Source organism: Salmo salar, unplaced genomic scaffold (assembly GCF_905237065.1).
Source record: "Salmo salar unplaced genomic scaffold, Ssal_v3.1, whole genome shotgun sequence".
Lineage (NCBI taxonomy): Eukaryota > Metazoa > Chordata > Actinopteri > Salmoniformes > Salmonidae > Salmo > Salmo salar.
Genome location: NW_025549570.1, coordinates 137672 through 162575, shown reverse-complemented (window position 1 = coordinate 162575; position 24904 = coordinate 137672). Strand labels below are relative to the sequence as shown.

At 45.8% G+C, this 24904-nt stretch overlaps 1 protein-coding gene across 3 annotated transcripts in view; it reads right to left on the bottom strand.

Moving 5' to 3' along the window:
- LOC106593536 (WASH complex subunit 5) overlaps positions 1–24904 on the bottom strand; it is a 52182-nt gene that overhangs the window by 20208 nt on the left and 7070 nt on the right. For all 3 annotated transcript variants that reach the window (XM_045713415.1, XM_045713417.1, XM_045713416.1), the window contains exons 11-17: positions 24775–24904; positions 21700–21812; positions 19933–20099; positions 19020–19095; positions 18787–18897; positions 9235–9375; positions 1867–1947 (exon numbers count right to left, since the gene is read on the bottom strand). In XM_045713415.1, the coding sequence (XP_045569371.1) occupies positions 1867–1947; positions 9235–9375; positions 18787–18897; positions 19020–19095; positions 19933–20099; positions 21700–21812; positions 24775–24904 (819 nt within the window). The remainder of the gene's footprint in view (positions 1–1866; positions 1948–9234; positions 9376–18786; positions 18898–19019; positions 19096–19932; positions 20100–21699; positions 21813–24774) is intronic.

Here is a 24904-nt window from a genome sequence, read left to right as displayed (position 1 = left end):
ACCTGCCGTCCCTCCACTCTAACCACTAGGCTACCTGCCGTCCCTCCCCTCTAACCACTAGGCTACCTGCCGCCCCTCCACTCTAACCACTAGACTACCTGCCGTCCCTCCACTCTAACCACTAGGCTACCTGCCTCCCCCCTCTCTAACCACTAGGCTACCTGCCGCCCCTCCACTCTAACCACTAGACTACCTGCCGTCCCTCCACTCTAACCACTAGGCTACCTGCCGCCCCTCCACTCTAACCACTAGGCTACCTGCCGTCCCTCCACTCTAACCACTAGGCTACCTGCCGTCCCTCCACTCTAACCACTAGTCTACCTGCCGTCCCTCCACTCTAACCACTAGGCTACCTGCCGTCCCTCCACTCTAACCACTAGGCTACCTGCCGTCCCTCCACTCTAACCACTAGGCTACCTGCCGTCCCTCCACTCTAACCACTAGGCTACCTGCCGTCCCTCCACTCTAACCACTAGGCTACCTGCCGTCCCTCCCTCTAACCACTAGGCTACCTGCCGTCCCTCCACTCTAACCACTAGGCTACCTGCCGTCCCTCCACTCTAACCACTAGGCTACCTGCCGTCCCTCCACTCTAACCACTAGGCTACCTGCCGTCCCTCCACTCTAACCACTAGGCTACCTGCCGTCCCTCCCCTCTAACCACTAGGCTACCTGCCGTCCCTCCACTCTAACCACTAGGCTACCTGCCGTCCCTCCACTCTAACCACTAGGCTACCTGCCGTCCCTCCACTCTAACCACTAGGCTACCTGCCGTCCCTCCACTCTAACCACTAGGCTACCTGCCGTCCCTCCACTCTAACCACTAGGCTACCTGCCGTCCCTCCACTCTAACCACTAGGCTACCTGCCGTCCCTCCACTCTAACCACTAGGCTACCTGCCGTCCCTCCACTCTAACCACTAGGCTACCTGCCGTCCCTCCCCTCTAACCACTAGGCTACCTGCCGCCCCTCCACTCTAACCACTAGACTACCTGCCGTCCCTCCACTCTAACCACTAGGCTACCTGCCTCCCCCCTCTCTAACCACTAGGCTACCTGCCGCCCCTCCACTCTAACCACTAGGCTACCTGCCGTCCCTCCACTCTAACCACTAGGCTACCTGCCGCCCCTCCACTCTAACCACTAGGCTACCTGCCGTCCCTCCACTCTAACCACTAGGCTACCTGCCGCCCCTCCACTCTAACCACTAGTCTACCTGCCGTCCCTCCACTCTAACCACTAGGCTACCTGCCGTCCCTCCACTCTAACCACTAGGCTACCTGCCGTCCCTCCACTCTAACCACTAGGCTACCTGCCGTCCCTCCACTCTAACCACTAGGCTACCTGCCGTCCCTCCACTCTAACCACTAGGCTACCTGCCGTCCCTCCACTCTAACCACTAGGCTACCTGCCGTCCCTCCACTCTAACCACTAGGCTACCTGCCGTCCCTCCACTCTAACCACTAGGCTACCTGCCGCCCCTCCACTCTAACCACTAGGCTACCTGCCGTCCCTCCACTCTAACCACTAGGCTACCTGCCGTCCCTCCCCTCTAACCACTAGGCTACCTGCCGTCCCTCCACTCTAACCACTAGGCTACCTGCCGTCCCTCCACTCTAACCACTAGTCTACCTGCCGTCCCTCCACTCTAACCACTAGGCTACCTGCCGCCCCTCCACTCTAACCACTAGTCTACCTGCCGTCCCTCCACTCTAACCACTAGGCTACCTGCCGTCCCTCCCCTCTAACCACTAGGCTACCTGCCGTCCCTCCACTCTAACCACTAGACTACCTGCCGTCCCTCCCCTCTAACCACTAGGCTACCTGCAGTCATCATATCTAAAGCCGTTTTAATTTAAAAACTGACCTTGATGATTCCAACCAGCGTAGTCTTCATCATCAGAATCCCTTCAGTAAAGATGGAGATGGCGTGGGTGAGTTTGGCAACCTGGGAGAAAAATCAAGAACGAAATAACAAGTCGAGGATGTTCAGCTGTAGAAAACCCACTGCCTCTCACCAACACTGCTCCATTCAGCCAGAGAGGAACGGTTTGGGGAGACTCAGTGAGCATCTGTTCCCTCTGCACAGTTAGGGGCCAGGAACCTAGTCAGGGACACTCTGGCTCCTAGTTATAGTCACTACTATAGGTCCTCGCTATAGACACTACTAATAGGTCCTCGTTATAGTCACTACTATAGGTCCTCGTTATAGTCACTACTATAGGTCCTAGTTATAGTCACTACTATAGGTCCTAGTTATAGTATAGGTCCTAGTTATAGTCACTACTATAGGTCCTAGTTATAGTATAGGTCCTAGTTATAGTCACTACTATAGGTCCTAGTTATAGTCACTACTATAGGTCCTAGTTATAGTCACTACTATAGGTCCTAGTTGTAGTATAGGTCCTAGTTATAGTCACTACTATAGGTCCTAGTTATAGACACTACTATAGGTCCTAGTTATAGTCACTACTATAGGTCCTAGTTATAGTCACTACTATAGGTCCTAGTTATAGTATAGGTCCTAGTTATAGTCACTACTATAGGTCCTCGCTATAGTCACTACTATAGGTCCTAGTTATAGTCACTACTATAGGTCCTAGTTATAGTATAGGTCCTAGTTATAGTCACTACTATAGGTCCTAGTTATAGACACTACTATAGGTCCTAGTTATAGTCACTACTATAGGTCCTAGTTATAGTATAGGTCCTCGCTATAGACACTACTATAGGTCCTAGTTATAGTATAGGTCCTAGTTATAGTCACTACTATAGGTCCTAGTTATAGACACTACTATAGGTCCTAGTTATAGTCACTACTATAGGTCCTAGTTATAGTATAGGTCCTAGTTATAGTCACTACTATAGGTCCTCGCTATAGTCACTACTATAGGTCCTAGTTATAGTATAGGTCCTAGTTATAGTCACTACTATAGGTCCTAGTTATAGTCACTACTATAGGTCCTAGTTATAGTCACTACTATAGGTCCTAGTTATAGTCACTACTATAGGTCCTAGTTATAGTCACTACTATAGGTCCTAGTTATAGTCACTACTATAGGTCCTAGTTATAGTCACTACTATAGGTCCTAGTTATAGTATAGGTCCTAGTTATAGTCACTACTATAGGTCCTAGTTATAGTATAGGTCCTAGTTATAGTCACTACTATAGGTCCTAGTTATAGTCACTACTATAGGTCCTAGTTATAGTCACTACTATAGGTCCTAGTTATAGACACTACTATAGGTCCTAGTTATAGTCACTACTATAGGTCCTAGTTATAGTCACTACTATAGGTCCTAGTTATAGTCACTACTATAGGTCCTAGTTATAGTCACTACTATAGGTCCTAGTTATAGTCACTACTATAGGTCCAAGTTATAGACACTACTATAGGTCCTAGTTATAGTCACTACTATAGGTCCTAGTTATAGTCACTACTATAGGTCCTAGTTATAGTCACTACTATAGGTCCTAGTTATAGTCACTACTATAGGTCCTAGTTATAGTCACTACTATAGGTCCTAGTTATAGTATAGGTCCTAGTTATAGTCACTACTATAGGTCCTAGTTATAGTCACTACTATAGGTCCTAGTTATAGTCACTACTATAGGTCCTAGTTATAGTCACTACTATAGGTCCTAGTTATAGTCACTACTATAGGTCCTAGTTATAGTCACTACTATAGGTCCTAGTTATAGTATAGGTCCTAGTTATAGTCACTACTATAGGTCCTAGTTATAGTATAGGTCCTAGTTATAGTCACTACTATAGGTCCTAGTTATAGTATAGGTCCTAGTTATAGTCACTACTATAGGTCCTAGTTATAGACACTACTATAGGTCCTAGTTATAGTATAGGTCCTAGTTATAGTCACTACTATAGGTCCTAGTTATAGTCACTACTATAGGTCCTAGTTATAGTATAGGTCCTAGTTATAGTCACTACTATAGGTCCTAGTTATAGTCACTACTATAGGTCCTAGTTATAGTCACTACTATAGGTCCTAGTTATAGTCACTACTATAGGTCCTAGTTATAGTCACTACTATAGGTCCTAGTTATAGTCACTACTATAGGTCCTAGTTATAGTATAGGTCCTAGTTATAGTCACTACTATAGGTCCTAGTTATAGTATAGGTCCTAGTTATAGTCACTACTATAGGTCCTAGTTATAGACACTACTATAGGTCCTAGTTATAGTATAGGTCCTAGTTATAGTCACTACTATAGGTCCTAGTTATAGTCACTACTATAGGTCCTAGTTATAGTATAGGTCCTAGTTATAGACACTACTATAGGTCCTAGTTATAGACACTACTATAGGTCCTAGTTATAGTCACTACTATAGGTCCTAGTTATAGTCACTACTATAGGTCCTAGTTATAGTCACTACTATAGGTCCTAGTTATAGACACTACTATAGGTCCTAGTTATAGACACTACTATAGGTCCTAGTTATAGTCACTACTATAGGTCCTAGTTATAGTATAGGTCCTAGTTATAGTCACTACTATAGGTCCTAGTTATAGTATAGGTCCTAGTTATAGACACTACTATAGGTCCTAGTTATAGTCACTACTATAGGTCCTAGTTATAGTCACTACTATAGGTCCTAGTTATAGTCACTACTATAGGTCCTAGTTATAGTCACTACTATAGGTCCTAGTTATAGTCACTACTATAGGTCCTAGTTATAGTCACTACTATAGGTCCTAGTTATAGTCACTACTATAGGTCCTAGTTATAGTCACTACTATAGGTCCTAGTTATAGTATAGGTCCTAGTTATAGTCACTACTATAGGTCCTAGTTATAGTATAGGTCCTAGTTATAGTCACTACTATAGGTCCTAGTTATAGACACTACTATAGGTCATAGTTATAGTATAGGTCCTAGTTATAGTCACTACTATAGGTCCTAGTTATAGTATAGGTCCTAGTTATAGTCACTACTATAGGTCCTAGTTATAGTATAGGTCCTAGTTATAGTCACTACTATAGGTCCTAGTTATAGTATAGGTCCTAGTTATAGTCACTACTATAGGTCCTAGTTATAGACACTACTATAGGTCCAAGTTATAGTCACTACTATAGGTCCTAGTTATAGTATAGGTCCTAGTTATAGTCACTACTATAGGTCCTAGTTATAGTCACTACTATAGGTCGTAGTTATAGTCACTACTATAGGTCGTAGTTATAGTCACTACTATAGGTCCTAGTTATAGTCACTACTATAGGTCCTAGTTATAGTCACTACTATAGGTCCTAGTTATAGTCACTACTATAGGTCCTAGTTATAGTCACTACTATAGGTCCTAGTTATAGTCACTACTATAGGTCCTAGTTATAGTATAGGTCCTAGTTATAGTCACTACTATAGGTCCTAGTTATAGTCACTACTATAGGTCCTAGTTATAGTCACTACTATAGGTCCTAGTTATAGTCACTACTATAGGTCCTAGTTATAGTCACTACTATAGGTCCTAGTTATAGTCACTACTATAGGTCCTAGTTATAGTCACTACTATAGGTCCTAGTTATAGTCACTACTATAGGTCCTAGTTATAGACACTACTATAGGTCCTAGTTATAGTATAGGTCCTAGTTATAGACACTACTATAGGTCCTAGTTATAGTCACTACTATAGGTCCTAGTTATAGACACTACTATAGGTCCTAGTTATAGTCACTACTATAGGTCCTAGTTATAGTCACTACTATAGGTCCTAGTTATAGTCACTACTATAGGTCCTAGTTATAGACACTACTATAGGTCCTAGTTATAGTCACTACTATTGGTCCTAGTTATAGTCACTACTATAGGTCCTAGTTATAGTCACTACTATAGGTCCTAGTTATAGTCACTACTATAGGTCCTAGTTATAGACACTACTATAGGTCCTAGTCACTACTATAGGTCCTAGTTATAGTCACTACTATAGGTCCTAGTTATAGACACTACTATAGGTCCTAGTTATAGTCACTACTATAGGTCCTAGTTATAGTATAGGTCCTAGTTATAGTCACTACTATAGGTCCTAGTTATAGTCACTACTATAGGTCCTAGTTATAGTCACTACTATAGGTCCTAGTTATAGTCACTACTATAGGTCCTAGTTATAGTCACTACTATAGGTCCTAGTTATAGTATAGGTCCTAGTTATAGTCACTACTATAGGTCCTAGTTATAGTCACTACTATAGGTCCTAGTTATAGTATAGGTCCTAGTTATAGTCACTACTATAGGTCCTAGTTATAGTCACTACTATAGGTCCTAGTTATAGTCACTACTATAGGTCCTAGTTATAGTCACTACTATAGGTCCTAGTTATAGTCACTACTATAGGTCCTAGTTATAGTCACTACTATAGGTCCTAGTTATAGTATAGGTCCTAGTTATAGACACTACTATAGGTCCTAGTTATAGTATAGGTCCTAATTATAGTCACTACTATAGGTCCTAGTTATAGTATAGGTCCTAGTTATAGTCACTACTATAGGTCCTAGTTATAGTCACTACTATAGGTCCTAGTTATAGTATAGGTCCTAATTATAGTCACTACTATAGGTCCTAGTTATAGTATAGGTCCTAGTTATAGTCACTACTATAGGTCCTAGTTATAGTATAGGTCCTAGTTATAGTCACTACTATAGGTCCTAGTTATAGTCACTACTATAGGTCCTAGTTATAGTATAGGTCCTAGTTATAGACACTACTATAGGTCCTAGTTATAGACACTACTATAGGTCCTAGTTATAGTCACTACTATAGGTCCTAGTTATAGTCACTACTATAGGTCCTAGTTATAGTCACTACTATAGGTCCTAGTTATAGACACTACTATAGGTCCTAGTTATAGTCACTACTATAGGTCCTAGTTATAGTATAGGTCCTAGTTATAGTCACTAATTTAGGTCCTAGTTATAGTATAGGTCCTAGTTATAGTCACTACTATAGGTCCTAGTTATAGACACTACTATAGGTCCTAGTTATAGTCACTACTATAGGTCCTAGTTATAGTCACTACTATAGGTCCTAGTTATAGTCACTACTATAGGTCCTAGTTATAGTCACTACTATAGGTCCTAGTTATAGTCACTACTATAGGTCCTAGTTATAGTCACTACTATAGGTCCTAGTTATAGTCACTACTATAGGTCCTAGTTATAGTATAGGTCCTAGTTATAGTCACTACTATAGGTCCTAGTTATAGACACTACTATAGGTCATAGTTATAGTATAGGTCCTAGTTATAGTCACTACTATAGGTCCTAGTTATAGTCACTACTATAGGTCCTAGTTATAGTCACTACTATAGGTCCTAGTTATAGTATAGGTCCTAGTTATAGTCACTACTATAGGTCCTAGTTATAGTATAGGTCCTAGTTATAGTCACTACTATAGGTCCTAGTTATAGTCACTACTATAGGTCCTAGTTATAGTCACTACTATAGGTCGTAGTTATAGTCACTACTATAGGTCCTAGTTATAGTCACTACTATAGGTCCTAGTTATAGTCACTACTATAGGTCCTAGTTATAGTCACTACTATAGGTCCTAGTTATAGTCACTACTATAGGTCCTAGTTATAGACACTACTATAGGTCCTAGTTATAGTATAGGTCCTAGTTATAGTCACTACTATAGGTCCTAGTTATAGTCACTACTATAGGTCCTAGTTATAGTCACTACTATAGGTCCTAGTTATAGTCACTACTATAGGTCCTAGTTATAGTCACTACTATAGGTCCTAGTTATAGTCACTACTATAGGTCCTAGTTATAGTCACTACTATAGGTCCTAGTTATAGTCACTACTATAGGTCCAAGTTATAGTCACTACTATAGGTTCTAGTTATAGTCACTACTATAGGTCCTAGTTATAGACACTACTATAGGTCCTAGTTATAGTATAGGTCCTAGTTATAGTCACTACTATAGGTCCTAGTTATAGTCACTACTATAGGTCCTAGTTATAGTCACTACTATAGGTCCTAGTTATAGACACTACTATAGGTCCTAGTTATAGTCACTACTATTGGTCCTAGTTATAGTCACTACTATAGGTCCTAGTTATAGTCACTACTATAGGTCCTAGTTATAGTCACTACTATAGGTCCTAGTTATAGTCACTACTATAGGTCCTAGTTATAGTCACTACTATAGGTCCTAGTTATAGTCACTACTATAGGTCCTAGTTATAGTATAGGTCCTAGTTATAGTCACTACTATAGGTCCTAGTTATAGTCACTACTATAGGTCCTAGTTATAGTATAGGTCCTAGTTATAGTCACTACTATAGGTCCTAGTTATAGTCACTACTATAGGTCCTAGTTATAGTCACTACTATAGGTCTTAGTTATATTATAGGTCCTAGTTATAGTCACTACTATAGGTCCTAGTTATAGACACTACTATAGGTCCTAGTTATAGTCACTACTATAGGTCCTAGTTATAGTCACTACTATAGGTCCTAGTTATAGTCACTACTATAGGTCCTAGTTATAGTATAGGTCCTAATTATAGTCACTACTATAGGTCCTAGTTATAGTATAGGTCCTAGTTATAGTCACTACTATAGGTCCTAGTTATAGTATAGGTCCTAGTTATAGTCACTACTATAGGTCCTAGTTATAGTATAGGTCCTAGTTATAGTCACTACTATAGGTCCTAGTTATAGTCACTACTATAGGTCCTAGTTATAGTATAGGTCCTAGTTATAGTCACTACTATAGGTCCTAGTTATAGTCACTACTATAGGTCCTAGTTATAGTCACTACTATAGGTCCTAGTTATAGTCACTACTATAGGTCCTAGTTATAGTCACTACTATAGGTCCTAGTTATAGTATAGGTCCTAGTTATAGTATAGGTCCTAGTTATAGTCACTACTATAGGTCCTAGTTATAGTATAGGTCCTAGTTATAGTATAGGTCCTAGTTATAGTCACTACTATAGGTCCTAGTTATAGTATAGGTCCTCTGAGAGACCCCCCATCTTGTTCCCTGCACCAGTCTAACACTAGCAGTGTGTGTCTGGTGTAGTAGTGACCTCTATATCTGCCATTTAGGAGACACTTTTAAACAAAGACACTAACAGTCATGTGTGATTACATTTTTCATATGGGTGGCCCCAGCGGGAATCGAACCCACAACCTTTTGTCATCGCAAGCGCCCATGCTCATCCGACTGATTCACACAGGACCATAAAGCTGTTTCTAAAACGACCTCTGACCTCGTAGCGAGCCCCCAGCTGGGCGTAGTCCTTCAGCTTGTCCTTGTCCAGTCTGGTGGGAACCTCCATGATGGCATGGATCTGCAGCTTGATGATCTTAGCCAGGGAGGTGAACATGCTCTCAGGGATGATCTGTAACACCTAGTGGAGAGTAGAGGAAACATGTTCTCAGGGATGATCTGTAACACCTAGTGGAGAGTAGAGGAAACATGCTCTCAGGGATGATCTGTAACACCTAGTGGAGAGTAGAGGAAACATGCTCTCAGGGATGATCTGTAACACCTAGTGGAGAGTAGAGGAAACATGCTCTCAGGGATGATCTGTAACACCTAGTGGAGAGTAGAGGAAACATGCTCTCAGGGATGATCTGTAACACCTAGTGGAGAGTAGAGGAAACATGCTCTCAGGGATGATCTGTAACACCTAGTGGAGAGGAGAGGAAACATGCTCTCAGGGATGATCTGTAACACCTAGTGGAGAGTAGAGGAAACATGCTCTCAGGGATGATCTGTAACACCTAGTGGAGAGTAGAGGAAACATGCTCTCAGGGATGATCTGTAACACCTAGTGGAGAGTAGAGGAAACATGCTCTCAGGGATGATCTGTAACACCTAGTGGAGAGTAGAGGAAACATGCTCTCAGGGATGATGATCTGTAACACCTAGTGGAGAGTAGAGGAAACATGCTCTCAGGGATGATCTGTAACACCTAGTGGAGAGTAGAGGAAACATGCTCTCAGTGATGATCTGTAACACCTAGTGGAGAGTAGAGGAAACATGCTCTCAGGGATGATCTGTAACACCTAGTGGAGAGTAGAGGAAACATGCTCTCAGGGACGATGATCTGTAACACCTAGTGGAGAGTAGAGGAAACATGCTCTCAGGGATGATCTGTAACACCTAGTGGAGAGTAGAGGAAACATGCTCTCAGGGATGATCTGTAACACCTAGTGGAGAGGAGAGGAAACATGCTCTCAGGGATGATCTGTAACACCTAGTGGAGAGTAGAGGAAACATGCTCTCAGGGATGATCTGTAACACCTAGTGGAGAGTAGAGGAAACATGCTCTCAGGGATGATCTGTAACACCTAGTGGAGAGTAGAGGAAACATGCTCTCAGGGATGATCTGTAACACCTAGTGGAGAGTAGAGGAAACATGCTCTCAGTGATGATCTGTAACACCTAGTGGAGAGTAGAGGAAACATGCTCTCAGGGATGATCTGTAACACCTAGTGGAGAGTAGAGGAAACATGCTCTCAGGGATGATCTGTAACACCTAGTGGAGAGTAGAGGAAACATGCTCTCAGGGACGATGATCTGTAACACCTAGTGGAGAGTAGAGGAAACATGCTCTCAGGGATGATCTGTAACACCTAGTGGAGAGTAGAGGAAACATGCTCTCAGGGACGATGATCTGTAACACCTAGTGGAGAGTAGAGGAAACATGCTCTCAGGTATGATCTGTAACACCTAGTGGAGAGTAGAGGAAACATGCTCTCAGGGATGATGATCTGTAACACCTAGTGGAGAGTAGAGGAAACATGCTCTCAGGGATGATCTGTAACACCTAGTGGAGAGTAGAGGAAACATGCTCTCAGGGATGATCTGTAACACCTAGTGGAGAGTAGAGGAAACATGCTCTCAGGGATGATGATCTGTAACACCTAGTGGAGAGTAGAGGAAACATGCTCTCAGGGATGATCTGTAACACCTAGTGGAGAGTAGAGGAAACATGCTCTCAGGGATGATCTGTAACACCTAGTGGAGAGTAGAGGAAACATGCTCTCAGGGATGATCTGTAACACCTAGTGGAGAGTAGAGGAAACATGCTCTCAGGGATGATCTGTAACACCTAGTGGAGAGTAGAGGAAACATGCTCTCAGGGATGATCTGTAACACCTAGTGGAGAGTAGAGGAAACATGCTCTCAGGGATGATCTGTAACACCTAGTGGAGAGTAGAGGAAACATGCTCTCAGGGATGATCTGTAACACCTAGTGGAGAGTAGAGGAAACATGCTCTCAGGTATGATCTGTAACACCTAGTGGAGAGTAGAGGAAACATGCTCTCAGGGATGATCTGTAACACCTAGTGGAGAGTAGAGGAAACATGCTCTCAGGGATGATGATCTGTAACACCTAGTGGAGAGTAGAGGAAACATGCTCTCAGGGATGATCTGTAACACCTAGTGGAGAGTAGAGGAAACATGCTCTCAGGGATGATCTGTAACACCTAGTGGAGAGTAGAGGAAACATGCTCTCAGGGATGATCTGTAACACCTAGTGGAGAGTAGAGGAAACATGCTCTCAGGGATGATCTGTAACACCTAGTGGAGAGTAGAGGAAACATGCTCTCAGGGATGATCTGTAACACCTAGTGGAGAGTAGAGGAAACATGCTCTCAGGGATGATCTGTAACACCTAGTGGAGAGTAGAGGAAACATGCTCTCAGGGATGATCTGTAACACCTAGTGGAGAGTAGAGGAAACATGCTCTCAGGGATGATCTGTAACACCTAGTGGAGAGTAGAGGAAACATGCTCTCAGGGATGATCTGTAACACCTAGTGGAGAGTAGAGGAAACATGCTCTCAGGGATGATCTGTAACACCTAGTGGAGAGTAGAGGAAACATGCTCTCAGGGATGATTCTGTAACACCTAGTGGAGAGTAGAGGAAACATGCTCTCAGGGATGATCTGTAACACCTAGTGGAGAGTAGAGGAAACATGCTCTCAGGGATGATCTGTAACACCTAGTGGAGAGTAGAGGAAACATGCTCTCAGGGATGATCTGTAACACCTAGTGGAGAGTAGAGGAAACATGCTCTCAGGGATGATCTGTAACACCTAGTGGAGAGTAGAGGAAACATGCTCTCAGGGATGATCTGTAACACCTAGTGGAGAGTAGAGGAAACATGCTCTCAGGGATGATCTGTAACACCTAGTGGAGAGTAGAGGAAACATGCTCTCAGGGATGATCTGTAACACCTAGTGGAGAGTAGAGGAAACATGCTCTCAGGGATGATCTGTAACACCTAGTGGAGAGTAGAGGAAACATGCTCTCAGGGATGATCTGTAACACCTAGTGGAGAGTAGAGGAAACATGCTCTCAGGGATGATTCTGTAACACCTAGTGGAGAGTAGAGGAAACATGCTCTCAGGGATGATCTGTAACACCTAGTGGAGAGTAGAGGAAACATGCTCTCAGGGATGATCTGTAACACCTAGTGGAGAGTAGAGGAAACATGCTCTCAGGGATGATCTGTAACACCTAGTGGAGAGTAGAGGAAACATGCTCTCAGGGATGATCTGTAACACCTAGTGGAGAGTAGAGGAAACATGCTCTCAGGGATGATCTGTAACACCTAGTGGAGAGTAGAGGAAACATGCTCTCAGGGATGATCTGTAACACCTAGTGGAGAGTAGAGGAAACATGCTCTCAGGGATGATCTGTAACACCTAGTGGAGAGTAGAGGAAACATGCTCTCAGGGATGATCTGTAACACCTAGTGGAGAGTAGAGGAAACATGCTCTCAGGGATGATCTGTAACACCTAGTGGAGAGTAGAGGAAACATGCTCTCAGGGATGATCTGTAACACCTAGTGGAGAGTAGAGGAAACATGCTCTCAGGGATGATCTGTAACACCTAGTGGAGAGTAGAGGAAACATGCTCTCAGGGATGATCTGTAACACCTAGTGGAGAGTAGAGGAAACATGCTCTCAGGGATGATCTGTAACACCTAGTGGAGAGTAGAGGAAACATGCTCTCAGGGATGATCTGTAACACCTAGTGGAGAGTAGAGGAAACATGCTCTCAGGGATGATCTGTAACACCTAGTGGAGAGTAGAGGAAACATGCTCTCAGGGATGATCTGTAACACCTAGTGGAGAGTAGAGGAAACATGCTCTCAGGGATGATCTGTAACACCTAGTGGAGAGTAGAGGAAACATGCTCTCAGGGATGATCTGTAACACCTAGTGGAGAGTAGAGGAAACATGCTCTCAGGGATGATCTGTAACACCTAGTGGAGAGTAGAGGAAACATGCTCTCAGGGATGATCTGTAACACCTAGTGGAGAGTAGAGGAAACATGCTCTCAGGGATGATCTGTAACACCTAGTGGAGAGTAGAGGAAACATGCTCTCAGGGATGATCTGTAACACCTAGTGGAGAGTAGAGGAAACATGCTCTCAGGGATGATCTGTAACACCTAGTGGAGAGTAGAGGAAACATGCTCTCAGGGATGATCTGTAACACCTAGTGGAGAGTAGAGGAAACATGCTCTCAGGGATGATCTGTAACACCTAGTGGAGAGTAGAGGAAACATGCTCTCAGGGATGATCTGTAACACCTAGTGGAGAGTAGAGGAAACATGCTCTCAGGGATGATCTGTAACACCTAGTGGAGAGTAGAGGAAACATGCTCTCAGGGATGATCTGTAACACCTAGTGGAGAGTAGAGGAAACATGCTCTCAGGGATGATCTGTAACACCTAGTGGAGAGTAGAGGAAACATGCTCTCAGGGATGATCTGTAACACCTAGTGGAGAGTAGAGGAAACATGCTCTCAGGGATGATCTGTAACACCTAGTGGAGAGTAGAGGAAACATGCTCTCAGGGATGATCTGTAACACCTAGTGGAGAGTAGAGGAAACATGCTCTCAGGGATGATCTGTAACACCTAGTGGAGAGTAGAGGAAACATGCTCTCAGGGATGATCTGTAACACCTAGTGGAGAGTAGAGGAAACATGCTCTCAGGGATGATCTGTAACACCTAGTGGAGAGTAGAGGAAACATGCTCTCAGGATGATCTGTAACACCTAGTGGAGAGTAGAGGAAACATGCTCTCAGGGATGATCTGTAACACCTAGTGGAGAGTAGAGGAAACATGCTCTCAGGGATGATCTGTAACACCTAGTGGAGAGTAGAGGAAACATGCTCTCAGGGATGATCTGTAACACCTAGTGGAGAGTAGAGGAAACATGCTCTCAGGGATGATCTGTAACACCTAGTGGAGAGTAGAGGAAACATGCTCTCAGGGATGATCTGTAACACCTAGTGGAGAGTAGAGGAAACATGCTCTCAGGGATGATCTGTAACACCTAGTGGAGAGTAGAGGAAACATGCTCTCAGGGATGATCTGTAACACCTAGTGGAGAGTAGAGGAAACATGCTCTCAGGGATGATCTGTAACACCTAGTGGAGAGTAGAGGAAACATGCTCTCAGGGATGATCTGTAACACCTAGTGGAGAGTAGAGGAAACATGCTCTCAGGGATGATCTGTAACACCTAGTGGAGAGTAGAGGAAACATGCTCTCAGGGATGATCTGTAACACCTAGTGGAGAGTAGAGGAAACATGCTCTCAGGGATGATCTGTAACACCTAGTGGAGAGTAGAGGAAACATGCTCTCAGGGATGATCTGTAACACCTAGTGGAGAGTAGAGGAAACATGCTCTCAGGGGATGATCTGTAACACCTAGTGGAGAGTAGAGGAAACATGCTCTCAGGGATGATCTGTAACACCTAGTGGAGAGTAGAGGAAACATGCTCTCAGGGATGATCTGTAACACCTAGTGGAGAGTAGAGGAAACATGCTCTCAGGGATGATCTGTAACACCTAGTGGAGAGTAGAGGAAACATGCTCTCAGGGATGATCTGTAACACCTAGTGGAGAGTAGAGGAAACATGCTCTCAGGGATGATCTGTAACACCTAGTGGAGAGTAGAGGAAACATGCTCTCAGGGATGATGATCTGTAACACCTAGTGGAGAGTAGAGGAAACATGCTCTCAGGGATGATCTGTAACACCTAGTGGAGAGTAGAGGAAACATGCTCTCAGGGATGATCTGTAACACCTAGTGGAGAGTAGAGGAAACATGCTCTCAGGGATGATCTGTAACACCTAGTGGAGAGTAGAGGAAACATGCTCTCAGGGATGATCTGTAACACCTAGTGGAGAGTAGAGGAAACATGCTCTCAGGGATGATCTGTAACACCTAGTGGAGAGTAGAGGAAACATGCTCTCAGGGATGATCTGTAACACCTAGTGGAGAGTAGAGGAAACATGCTCTCAGGGATGATCTGTAACACCTAGTGGAGAGTAGAGGAAACATGCTCTCAGGGATGATCTGTAACACCTAGTGGAGAGTAGAGGAAACATGCTCTCAGGGATGATCTGTAACACCTAGTGGAGAGTAGAGGAAACATGCTCTCAGGGATGATCTGTAACACCTAGTGGAGAGTAGAGGAAACATGCTCTCAGGGATGATCTGTAACACCTAGTGGAGAGTAGAGGAAACATGCTCTCAGGGATGATCTGTAACACCTAGTGGAGAGTAGAGGAAACATGCTCTCAGGGATGATCTGTAACACCTAGTGGAGAGTAGAGGAAACATGCTCTCAGGGACGATGATCTGTAACACCTAGTGGAGAGTAGAGGAAACATGCTCTCAGGGATGATCTGTAACACCTAGTGGAGAGTAGAGGAAACATGCTCTCAGTGATGATCTGTAACACCTAGTGGAGAGTAGAGGAAACATGCTCTCAGGGATGATCTGTAACACCTAGTGGAGAGTAGAGGAAACATGCTCTCAGGGATGATCTGTAACACCTAGTGGAGAGTAGAGGAAACATGCTCTCAGGGACGATGATCTGTTGGGGTAGGGAGTAGAGACTAGGGGCTGGGGGTAGAGAGTAGAGACTAGGGGCTGGGGAGTAGAGACTAGGGGCTGGGGGTAGGGAGTAGAGACTAGGGGCTGGGGATAGGGTAGAGACTAGGGGCTGGAGGTAGAGAGTAGAGGCTAGGGGCTGGGGTAGAGACTAGGGGCTGGGGAGAGAGTAGAGACTAGGGGCTGGGGGTAGAGACTAGGGGCTGGGGGTAGAGAGTAGAGACTAGGGGCTGGGGTAGAGAGTAGAGACTAGGGGCTGGGGGTAGAGAGTAGAGGCTAGGGGCTGGGGGTAGAGACGTAGAGACTAGGGGCTGGGGGTAGAGAGTAGAGACTAGGGGCTGGGGGTAGAGAGTAGAGACTAGGGGCTGGGGTAGAGAGTAGAGACTAGGGGCTGGGGGTAGAGACTAGGGGCAGAGAGTAGAGACTAGGGGCTGGGGGTAGAGAGTAGAGACTAGGGGCTGGGGGTAGAGACCAGAGACTAGGGGCTGGGGGTAGAGAGCAGAGACTAGGGGCTGGGGGTAGAGAGTAGAGACTAGGGGCTGGGGTAGAGAGTAGAGACTAGGGGTGAGTAGAGGCTAGGGGTAGAGAGTAGAGACTAGGGGCTGGGGTAGAGAGTAGAGCCTAGGGGCTGGGGGTAGAGAGTAGAGGCTAGGGGTAGAGAGTAGAGACTAGGGGCTGGGGGTAGAGACTAGGGGCTGGGGGTAGAGAATAGAGACTAGGGTAGAGAGTAGAGACTAGGGGCTGGGGGTAGAGAGTAGAGACTAGGGGTCGAGAGTAGAGACTAGGGGCTGGGGGTAGAGGGGAGAGGCTAGGGGCAGAGAGTAGAGGCTAGGGGCAGAGAGTAGAGACTAGGGGCTGGGGGTAGAGACTAGGGGCTGGGGGTAGAGAATAGAGACTAGGGTAGAGAGTAGAGACTAGGGGCTGGGGGTAGAGAGTAGAGACTAGGGGCTGGGGGTAGAGACTAGGGGCTGGGGGTAGAGAGTAGAGTCTAGGGGTAGAGAGTAGAGACTAGGGGCTGGGGGTAGAGAGTAGAGACTAGGGGTAGAGAGTAGAGACTAGGGGCTTGGGGTAGAGGGGAGAGGCTAGGGGCAGAGAGTAGAGGCTAGGGGCTGGGAGTAGAGACTAGGGGCTGGGGTAGAGAGTAGAGACTAGGGGCTGGGGGTAGGGAGTAGAGACTAGGGGCTGGGGGTAGAGAGTAGAGACTAGGGGCTGGGGGTAGAGAGTAGAGACTAGGGGCTGGGGGTAGAGGGGAGAGGCTAGGGGCAGAGAGTAGAGGCTAGGGGCTGGGGGAAGAGAGTAGAGACTAGGGGTAGAGAGTAGAGACTAGGGGCTGGGGGTAGAGAGTAGAGACTAGGGGTAGAGAGTAGAGACTAGGGGCTGGGGGTAGAGAGTAGAGACTAGGGGCTGGGGGTAGAGAGTAGAGACTAGGGGCTGGGGTAGAGAGTAGAGACTAGGGGCTGGGGGTAGAGAGTAGAGACTAGGGGCTGGGGGTAGAGAGTAGAGACTAGGGGCTGGGGGTAGAGACTAGGGGCTGGGGGTAGAGGCTAGGGGCTGGGGGTAGAGGCTAGGGGCTGGGGGTAGAGACTAGGGGCTGGGGGTAGAGAGTAGAGACTAGGGGCTTGGGGTAGAGAATAGAGACTAGGGGCTGGCGGTAGAGACTAGGGGCTGGGGGTAGAGAGTAGAGACTAGGGGCTGAGGGTAGAGAGTAGAGACTAGAGACTAGGGGCTGGGGGTAGAGAGTAGAGACTAGGGGCTGGGGGTAGAGAGTAGAGACTAGGGGCTGGGGGGTAGAGAGTAGAGACTAGGGACTGGGGGTAGAGACTAGGGGCTGGGGGTAGAGAGTAGAGACTAGGGGCTGGGGGTAGAGAGTAGAGACTAGGGGCAGGGGGTAGAGAGGCTAGGGGTAGAGAGTAGAGACTAGGGGCTGGGGGGTAGAGAGTAGAGACTAGGGGCTGGGGGTAGAGAGTAGAGACTAGGGGCTGGGAGTAGAGACTAGGGGCTGGGGTAGAGAGTAGAGACTAGGGGCTGGGGGTAGGGAGTAGAGACTAGGGGCTGGGGGTAGAGGGTAGAGACTAGGGGCTGGGGGTAGAAAGTAGAGACTAGGGGCTGGGGGTAGAGAGTAGAGGCTAGGGGCTGGGGGTAGAGAGTAGAGGCTAGGGGCTGGGGGAGAGAGTAGAGTCTAGGGGTAGAGAGTAGAGGCTAGGGGCTGAGGGTAGAGAGTAGAGGCTAGGGGCTGGGGGTAGAGAGTAGAGGCTGAGGGTAGAGAGTAGAGACTAGGGGCTGGGGGTAGAGAGTAGAGACTAGGGGCTGGGGGTAGAGAGTAGAGACTAGGGGCTGGGGGTAGGGAGTAGAGACTAGGGTCTGGGGGTAGAGAGTAGACACTAGGGGCTGGGGTAGAGAGTAGAGACTAGGGGCTGGGGGTAGAGAGTAGAGACTAGGGGCTGGGGGTAGAGAGTAGAGACTAGGGGCTGGGGGTAGGGAGTAGAGACTAGGGGCTGGGGGTAGAGAGTAGAGTCTAGGGGTAGAGAGTAGAGGCTAGGGGCTGAGGGTAGAGAGTAGAGGCTAGGGGTAGAGAGTAGAGGCTAAGGGTAGAGAGTAGAGACTAGGGGCTGGGGGTAGAGAGTAGAGACTAGGGACTGGGGGTAGAGAGTAGAGACTAGGGGCTGGGGGTAGGGAGTAGAGACTAGGGTCTGGGGGTAGAGAGTAGAGACTAGGGGCTGGGGGTAGAGAGTAGAGACTAGGGGCTGGGGGTAGAGAGTAGAGACTAGGGTCTGGGGGTAGAGAGTAGAGACTAGGGGCTGGGGGTAGAGAGTAGAGACTAGGCGTAGGGAGTGGGGACCGGGGGTTGATTTGAGATTCAGCATTCCTCGTCCCCGGGACCGTACCTTCCTGACGTAGGTCACCAGTTCCCCGGAGTAGAACTGAGAAACACTAAGCAGATCTGGACTGTTAGCCTGGTTGATTCGCAGCAGAGGCAGATCCAACGCAGACGCCAACTGGAAACATACATCAATAAAAAACACGCGTTACAGACTGCATGTTTTCAAAACAGTAAAAGACCTTTTGAACCTGTGTCCTCTACTAAATGAAGTGTTTTTCTGAGAGGTGAACGGTTGACCTTTAGGAAGGTTGCTCGTAGTTTGGTCACCATGGATGGATTCACTCTGATACTCTCCTGCATGATGGACGTGAAGCTGGGAAACAACCAGAGAAAAACATTCAAAATGGCAAATTTAGATTTTTTTTTTATTTGACCAGGTTAGTCTCACTGGGTTGACCAGGTTAGTCTCACTGGGTTGACCAGGTTAGTCTCACTGGGTTGACCAGGTTAGTCTCACTGGGTTGACCAGGTTAGTCTCACTGGGTTGACCAGGTTAGTCTCACTGGGTTGACCAGGTTAGTCTCACTGGGTTGACCAGGTTAGTCTCACTGAGATCTTATTTGACCAGGTTAGTCTCACTGGGTTGACCAGGTTAGTCTCACTGGGTTGACCAGGTTAGTCTCACTGGGTTGACCAGGTTAGTCTCACTGGGTTGACCAGGTTAGTCTCACTGGGTTGACCAGGTTAGTCTCACTGAGATCTTATTTGACCAGGTTAGTCTCACTGGGTTGACCAGGTTAGTCTCACTGGGTTGACCAGGTTAGTCTCACTGGGTTGACCAGGTTAGTCTCACTGGGTTGACCAGGTTAGTCTCACTGGGTTGACCAGGTTAGTCTCACTGGGATCTTATTTGCAAGAGAGACCTGACTATGTCATCATGAAACTGGTAATATGTAGTTGGTCAGTGTGTACCTGTCTATGATCTGCCATGCATAGGACAGGTCTACTACTATCTGCATGGTGATCAGGACCATTCATAACCCATTATTAACCCATAAATAACCCATTCATAAGACATTTATAACCCCTACCTGTCTATGATCTGCCAAGCGTAGGAGAGGTCTCCTACTATCTGCATGGTGATCAGGACCATTCATAACCCATTATTAACCCATAAATAACCCATTCATAAGACATTTATAACCCCTACCTGTCTATGATCTGCCAAGCGTAGGACAGGTCTCCTACTATCTGCATGGTGATCAGGACCTCCTCCTTGATGTTGATCGTCCTGATCATCTGGTGAAGGAACTTCCTGGTGTCAGCCAGGAACTGACACACCTGCAGGTTGGACTCCAACTGGTGGAACTCTTGAACCTGAGCACAGGTAAGGAGAGGACAGGAAGTCAGGGTTTATAGGTAAGGAGAGGACAGGAAGTCAGGGTTTATAGGTAAGGAGAGGACAGGAAGTCAGGGTTTATAGGTAAGGAGAGGACAGCAAGTCAGGGTTTATAGGTAAGGAGAGGACAGGAAGTCAGGGTTTATAGGTAAGGAGAGGACAGGAAGTCAGGGTTTATAGGTAAGGAGAGGACAGGAAGTCAGGGTTTATAGGTAAGGAGAGGACAGGAAGTCAGGGTTTATAGGTAAGGAGAGGACAGGAAGTCAGGGTTTATAGGTAAGGAGAGGACAGGAAGTCAGGGTTTATAGGTAAGGAGAGGACAGGAAGTCAGGGTTTATAGGTAAGGAGAGGACAGGAAGTCAGGGTTTATAGGTAAGGAGAGGACAGGAAGTCAGGGTTTATAGGTAAGGAGAGGACAGCAAGTCAGGGTTTATAGGTAAGGAGAGGACAGGAAGTCAGGGTTTATTGGTAAGGAGAGGACAGGAAGTCGTGGTTTATTGGTAAGGAGAGGACAGGAAGTCGTGGTTTATTGGTAAGGAGAGGAAGTCAGGGTTTATTAGTAAGGAGGGGACAGGAAGTCGGGGTTTACAGGTAAGGTGAGGAAGTCAGGCTATATAGGTAAGGAGAGGACAGGAAGACAGGGTTATATAGTCTCCTGTTTCCACACTTCCAAGTCTCTTATCCAATTGGCTGTTAGAATGAACATGAGAAAAGTTGAGCTTTTCACTGAAAAGTTACAACATATTTTTGGACAAAGCAACACCATTGTATATTAAATCGAAGGAATACAAATGTAACCACCGTGTAATATAATGATCATGTAACGGTCACTAAGTGTGTTACCATGTACTCACCGTGTAATATAATGATCATGTAACGGTCACTAAGTGTGTAACCGTGTAATATAATGATCATGTAACGGTCACTAAGTGTGTTACCATGTAATATAATGATCATGTAACGGTCACTAAGTGTGTTACCATGTAATATAATGATCATGTAACGGTCACTAAGTGTGTTACCATGTAATATAATGATCATGTAACGGTCACTAAGTGTGTTACCATGTAATATAATGATCATGTAACGGTCACTAAGTGTGTTACCATGTAATATAATGATCATGTAACGGTCACTAAGTGTGTTACCATGTAATATAATGATCATGTAACGGTCACTAAGTGTGTTACCATGTAATATAATGATCATGTAACGGTCACTAAGTGTGTTACCGTGTAATATAATGATCATGTAACGGTCACTAAGTGTGTTACCATGTAATATAATGATCATGTAACGGTCACTAAGTGTGTTACCATGTAATATAATGATCATGTAACGGTCACTAAGTGTGTTACCATGTAATATAATGATCATGTAACGGTCACTAAGTGTGTTACCATGTAATATAATGATCATGTAACGGTCACTAAGTGTGTTACCATGTAATATAATGATCATGTAACGGTCACTAAGTGTGTTACCGTGTAATAAAATGATCATGTAACGGTCACTAAGTGAATGTACTCTTGTTCACTTTCTAGTCGTTGTCGTTTGTGGTGAATTTCCAAGCCTCACCTCTACGAGGGCCTGTATCAGCTGAACGGTCTTCCTGCCTGCAGCGGTGGAGTCCTCGTAGTTCAGAGACTCTATCTGCTTAGAGATCTCCCTGAACCATGCCTGCAGGTTCTCTGTCCAACAACAACAACAACCATGTCAACAACACATCAACATCTAACACGTTTAGAATGGGAGGAAGTATGGCACAGTGAGATCAGCTTATTGCCACAGGAATAGGTATGGTGCAGTGAGCCTGCAACAGGAATAGGTATGGTGCAGTGAGCCTGCAACAGGAATAGGTATGGTACAGTGAGCCCGCAACAGGAATAGGTATGGTACAGTGAGATCAGCTTATTGCCACAGGAATAAGTATGGTACAGTGAGCCCCCAACAGGAATAGGTATGGTGCAGTGAGCCCGCAACAGGAATAGGTATGGTACAGTGAGATCAGCTTATTGCCACAGGAATAGGTATGGTGCAGTGAGCCCGCAACAGGAATAAGTATGGTACAGTGAGCCTGCAACAGGAATAAGTATGGTACAGTGAGATCAGCTTTCACTATTGAGACAGGAATAGGTATGGTACAGTGAGCCTGCAACAGGAATAAGTATGGTACAGTGAGCCCGCAACAGGAATAAGTATGGTACAGTGAGCCTGCAACAGGAAAAAGTATGGTACAGTGAGCCCGCAACAGGAATAAGTATGGTACAGTGAGCCCGCAACAGGAATAAGTATGGTACAGTGAGCCCGCAACAGGAATAGGTATGGTACAGTGAGCCTGCAACAGGAATAAGTATGGTACAGTGAGCCTGCAACAGGAATAGGTATGGTACAGTGAGCCTGCAACAGGAGTAGGTATGGTACAGTGAGCCCCCAACAGGAATAAGTATGGTACAGTGAGCCCGCAACAGGAATAAGTATGGTACAGTGAGCCCGCAACAGGAATAAGTATGGTACAGTGAGCCCCCAACAGGAATAGGTATGGTACAGTGAGCCTGCAACAGGAATAGGTACGGTACAGTGAGCCTGCAACAGGAATAAGTATGGTACAGTGAGCCCGCAACAGGAATAAGTATGGTACAGTGAGCCGGCAACAGGAATAAGTATGGTACAGTGAGCCGGCAACAGGAATAAGTATGGTACAGTGAGCCTGCAACAGGAATAAGTATGGTACAGTGAGCCCGCAACAGGAATAAGTATGGTACAGTGAGCCGGCAACAGGAATAAGTATGGTACAGTGAGCCCGCAACAGGAATAGGTATGGTACAATGAGCCCCCCAACAGGAATAGGTATGGTACAGTGAGACTGCAACAGGAGTAGGTATGGTACAGTGAGCCCGCAACAGGAATAAGTATGGTACAGTGAGCCTGCAACAGGAATAGGTATGGTACAGTGAGCCTGCAACAGGAATAAGTATGGTACAGTGAGCCCGCAACAGGAATAAGTATGGCACAGTGAGCCCGCAACAGGAATAAGTATGGTACAGTGAGCCCGCAACAGGAATAGGTATGGTACAGTGAGCCCGCAACAGGAATAAGTATGGTACAGTGAGCCTGCAACAGGAATAGGTATGGTAGTGAGCCTGCAACAGGAATAGGTATGGTACAGTGAGCCTGCAACAGGAATAGGTATGGTACAGTGAGCCTGCAACAGGAATAAGTATGGCACAGTGAGCCCGCAACAGGAATAAGTATGGTACAGTGAGCCTGCAACAGGAATAGGTATGGTACAGTGAGCCACATGCTTTTAACAGAAAAACATTAGGAATGCCTTCCTAATATTGAGGAAGGTATTCTGCCCCCTGAACTGCCTCAGGTTGTTGGGACATGGACTCTACAAGGTGTCCAAAGCACTCCAATGCTTCCCACAGGTGTGTTAAGTTGGCTGGGTGTTGGCTGGGTGTTGGCTGGGTGTTGGCTGGATGTTGGCTGGGTGTTGGCTGGGTGTTGGCTGGGTGTTGGCTGGATGTTGGCTGGGTGTTGGCTGGGTGTTGGCTGGATGTTGGCTGGGTGTTGGCTGGGTGTTGGCTGGGTGTTGGCTGGGTGTTGGCTGGGTGTTGGCTGGGTGTTGGCTGGATGTTGGCTGGGTGGGGGACCATTCTTCATACAGAAGGGGGACTTTTGAGTGTGACAGAAAGCGGTGAGCCTGGAACCTACTACCATATCCTGTTCAAAGATACTTACATCTTCTGTCTGGAACCTACTACCATATCCTGTTCAAAGATACTTACATCTTCTGTCTTGTCCATTCACCCCCTTGTCCATTTCACCCCCTTGTCCATTTTACCCCCTTGTCCATTTTACCCCCTTGTCCATTTCACCCCCTTGTCCATTTCACCCCCTTGTCCATTTCACCCTCTATATATGTGTAGGGTATACACTGACTGGACACCTGCTCTTTCCATGACAGAGACTGACCAGGTGAATCCAGGTGAAGGATATGATCCCTTATTGATGTCACTTGTTAAATCCACTTCAATCAGTGAAGACGATTTTTTTAAAGCCTTGAGACATGGATTGTGTATTTTTGTGCCATTCAAACAGTTTCAGTGATTGACTCCAACTAAAAGGATTTTACAAGCAGTCACAATAAGAGCAGGGAGTCCAGATTGTGAACTACAATAAGAGTAGGGAGTCCAGATTGTGAACTACAATAAGAGTAGGGAGTCCAGATTGTGAACTACAAAAAGAGTAGGGAGTCCAGATTGTGAACTACAATAAGAGCAGGGAGTCCAGATTGTGAACTACAATAAGAGCAGGGAGTCCAGATTGTGAACTACAATAAGAGCAGGGAGTCCAGATTGTGAACTACAATAAGAGCAGGGAGTCCAGATTGTGAACTACAATAAGAGCAGGGAGTCCAGATTGTGAACTACAATAAGAGCAGGGAGTCCAGATTGTGAACTACAAAAAGAGCAGAGAGTCCAGATTGTGAACTACAATAAGAGCAGGGAGTCCAGATTGTGAACTACAATAAGAGCAGGGAGTCCAGATTGTGAACTACAATAAGAGTAGGGAGTCCAGATTGTGAACTACCAGTTGTGGTAATGATGTGTGTTTTTATGTTGTAGCTAGTTCTGTTATCCATCTCACCATTCTTCTCCACTCTGGTTAGAGGCTTGACCCCAGAGAAGACCTCAGCCAGCTCGGTCATCCTCTCTGATCCCTCTGTTCTATAACTCTCCCATTTCAGCTGCTTCTCTGACAGCATCTGCTTGAACAT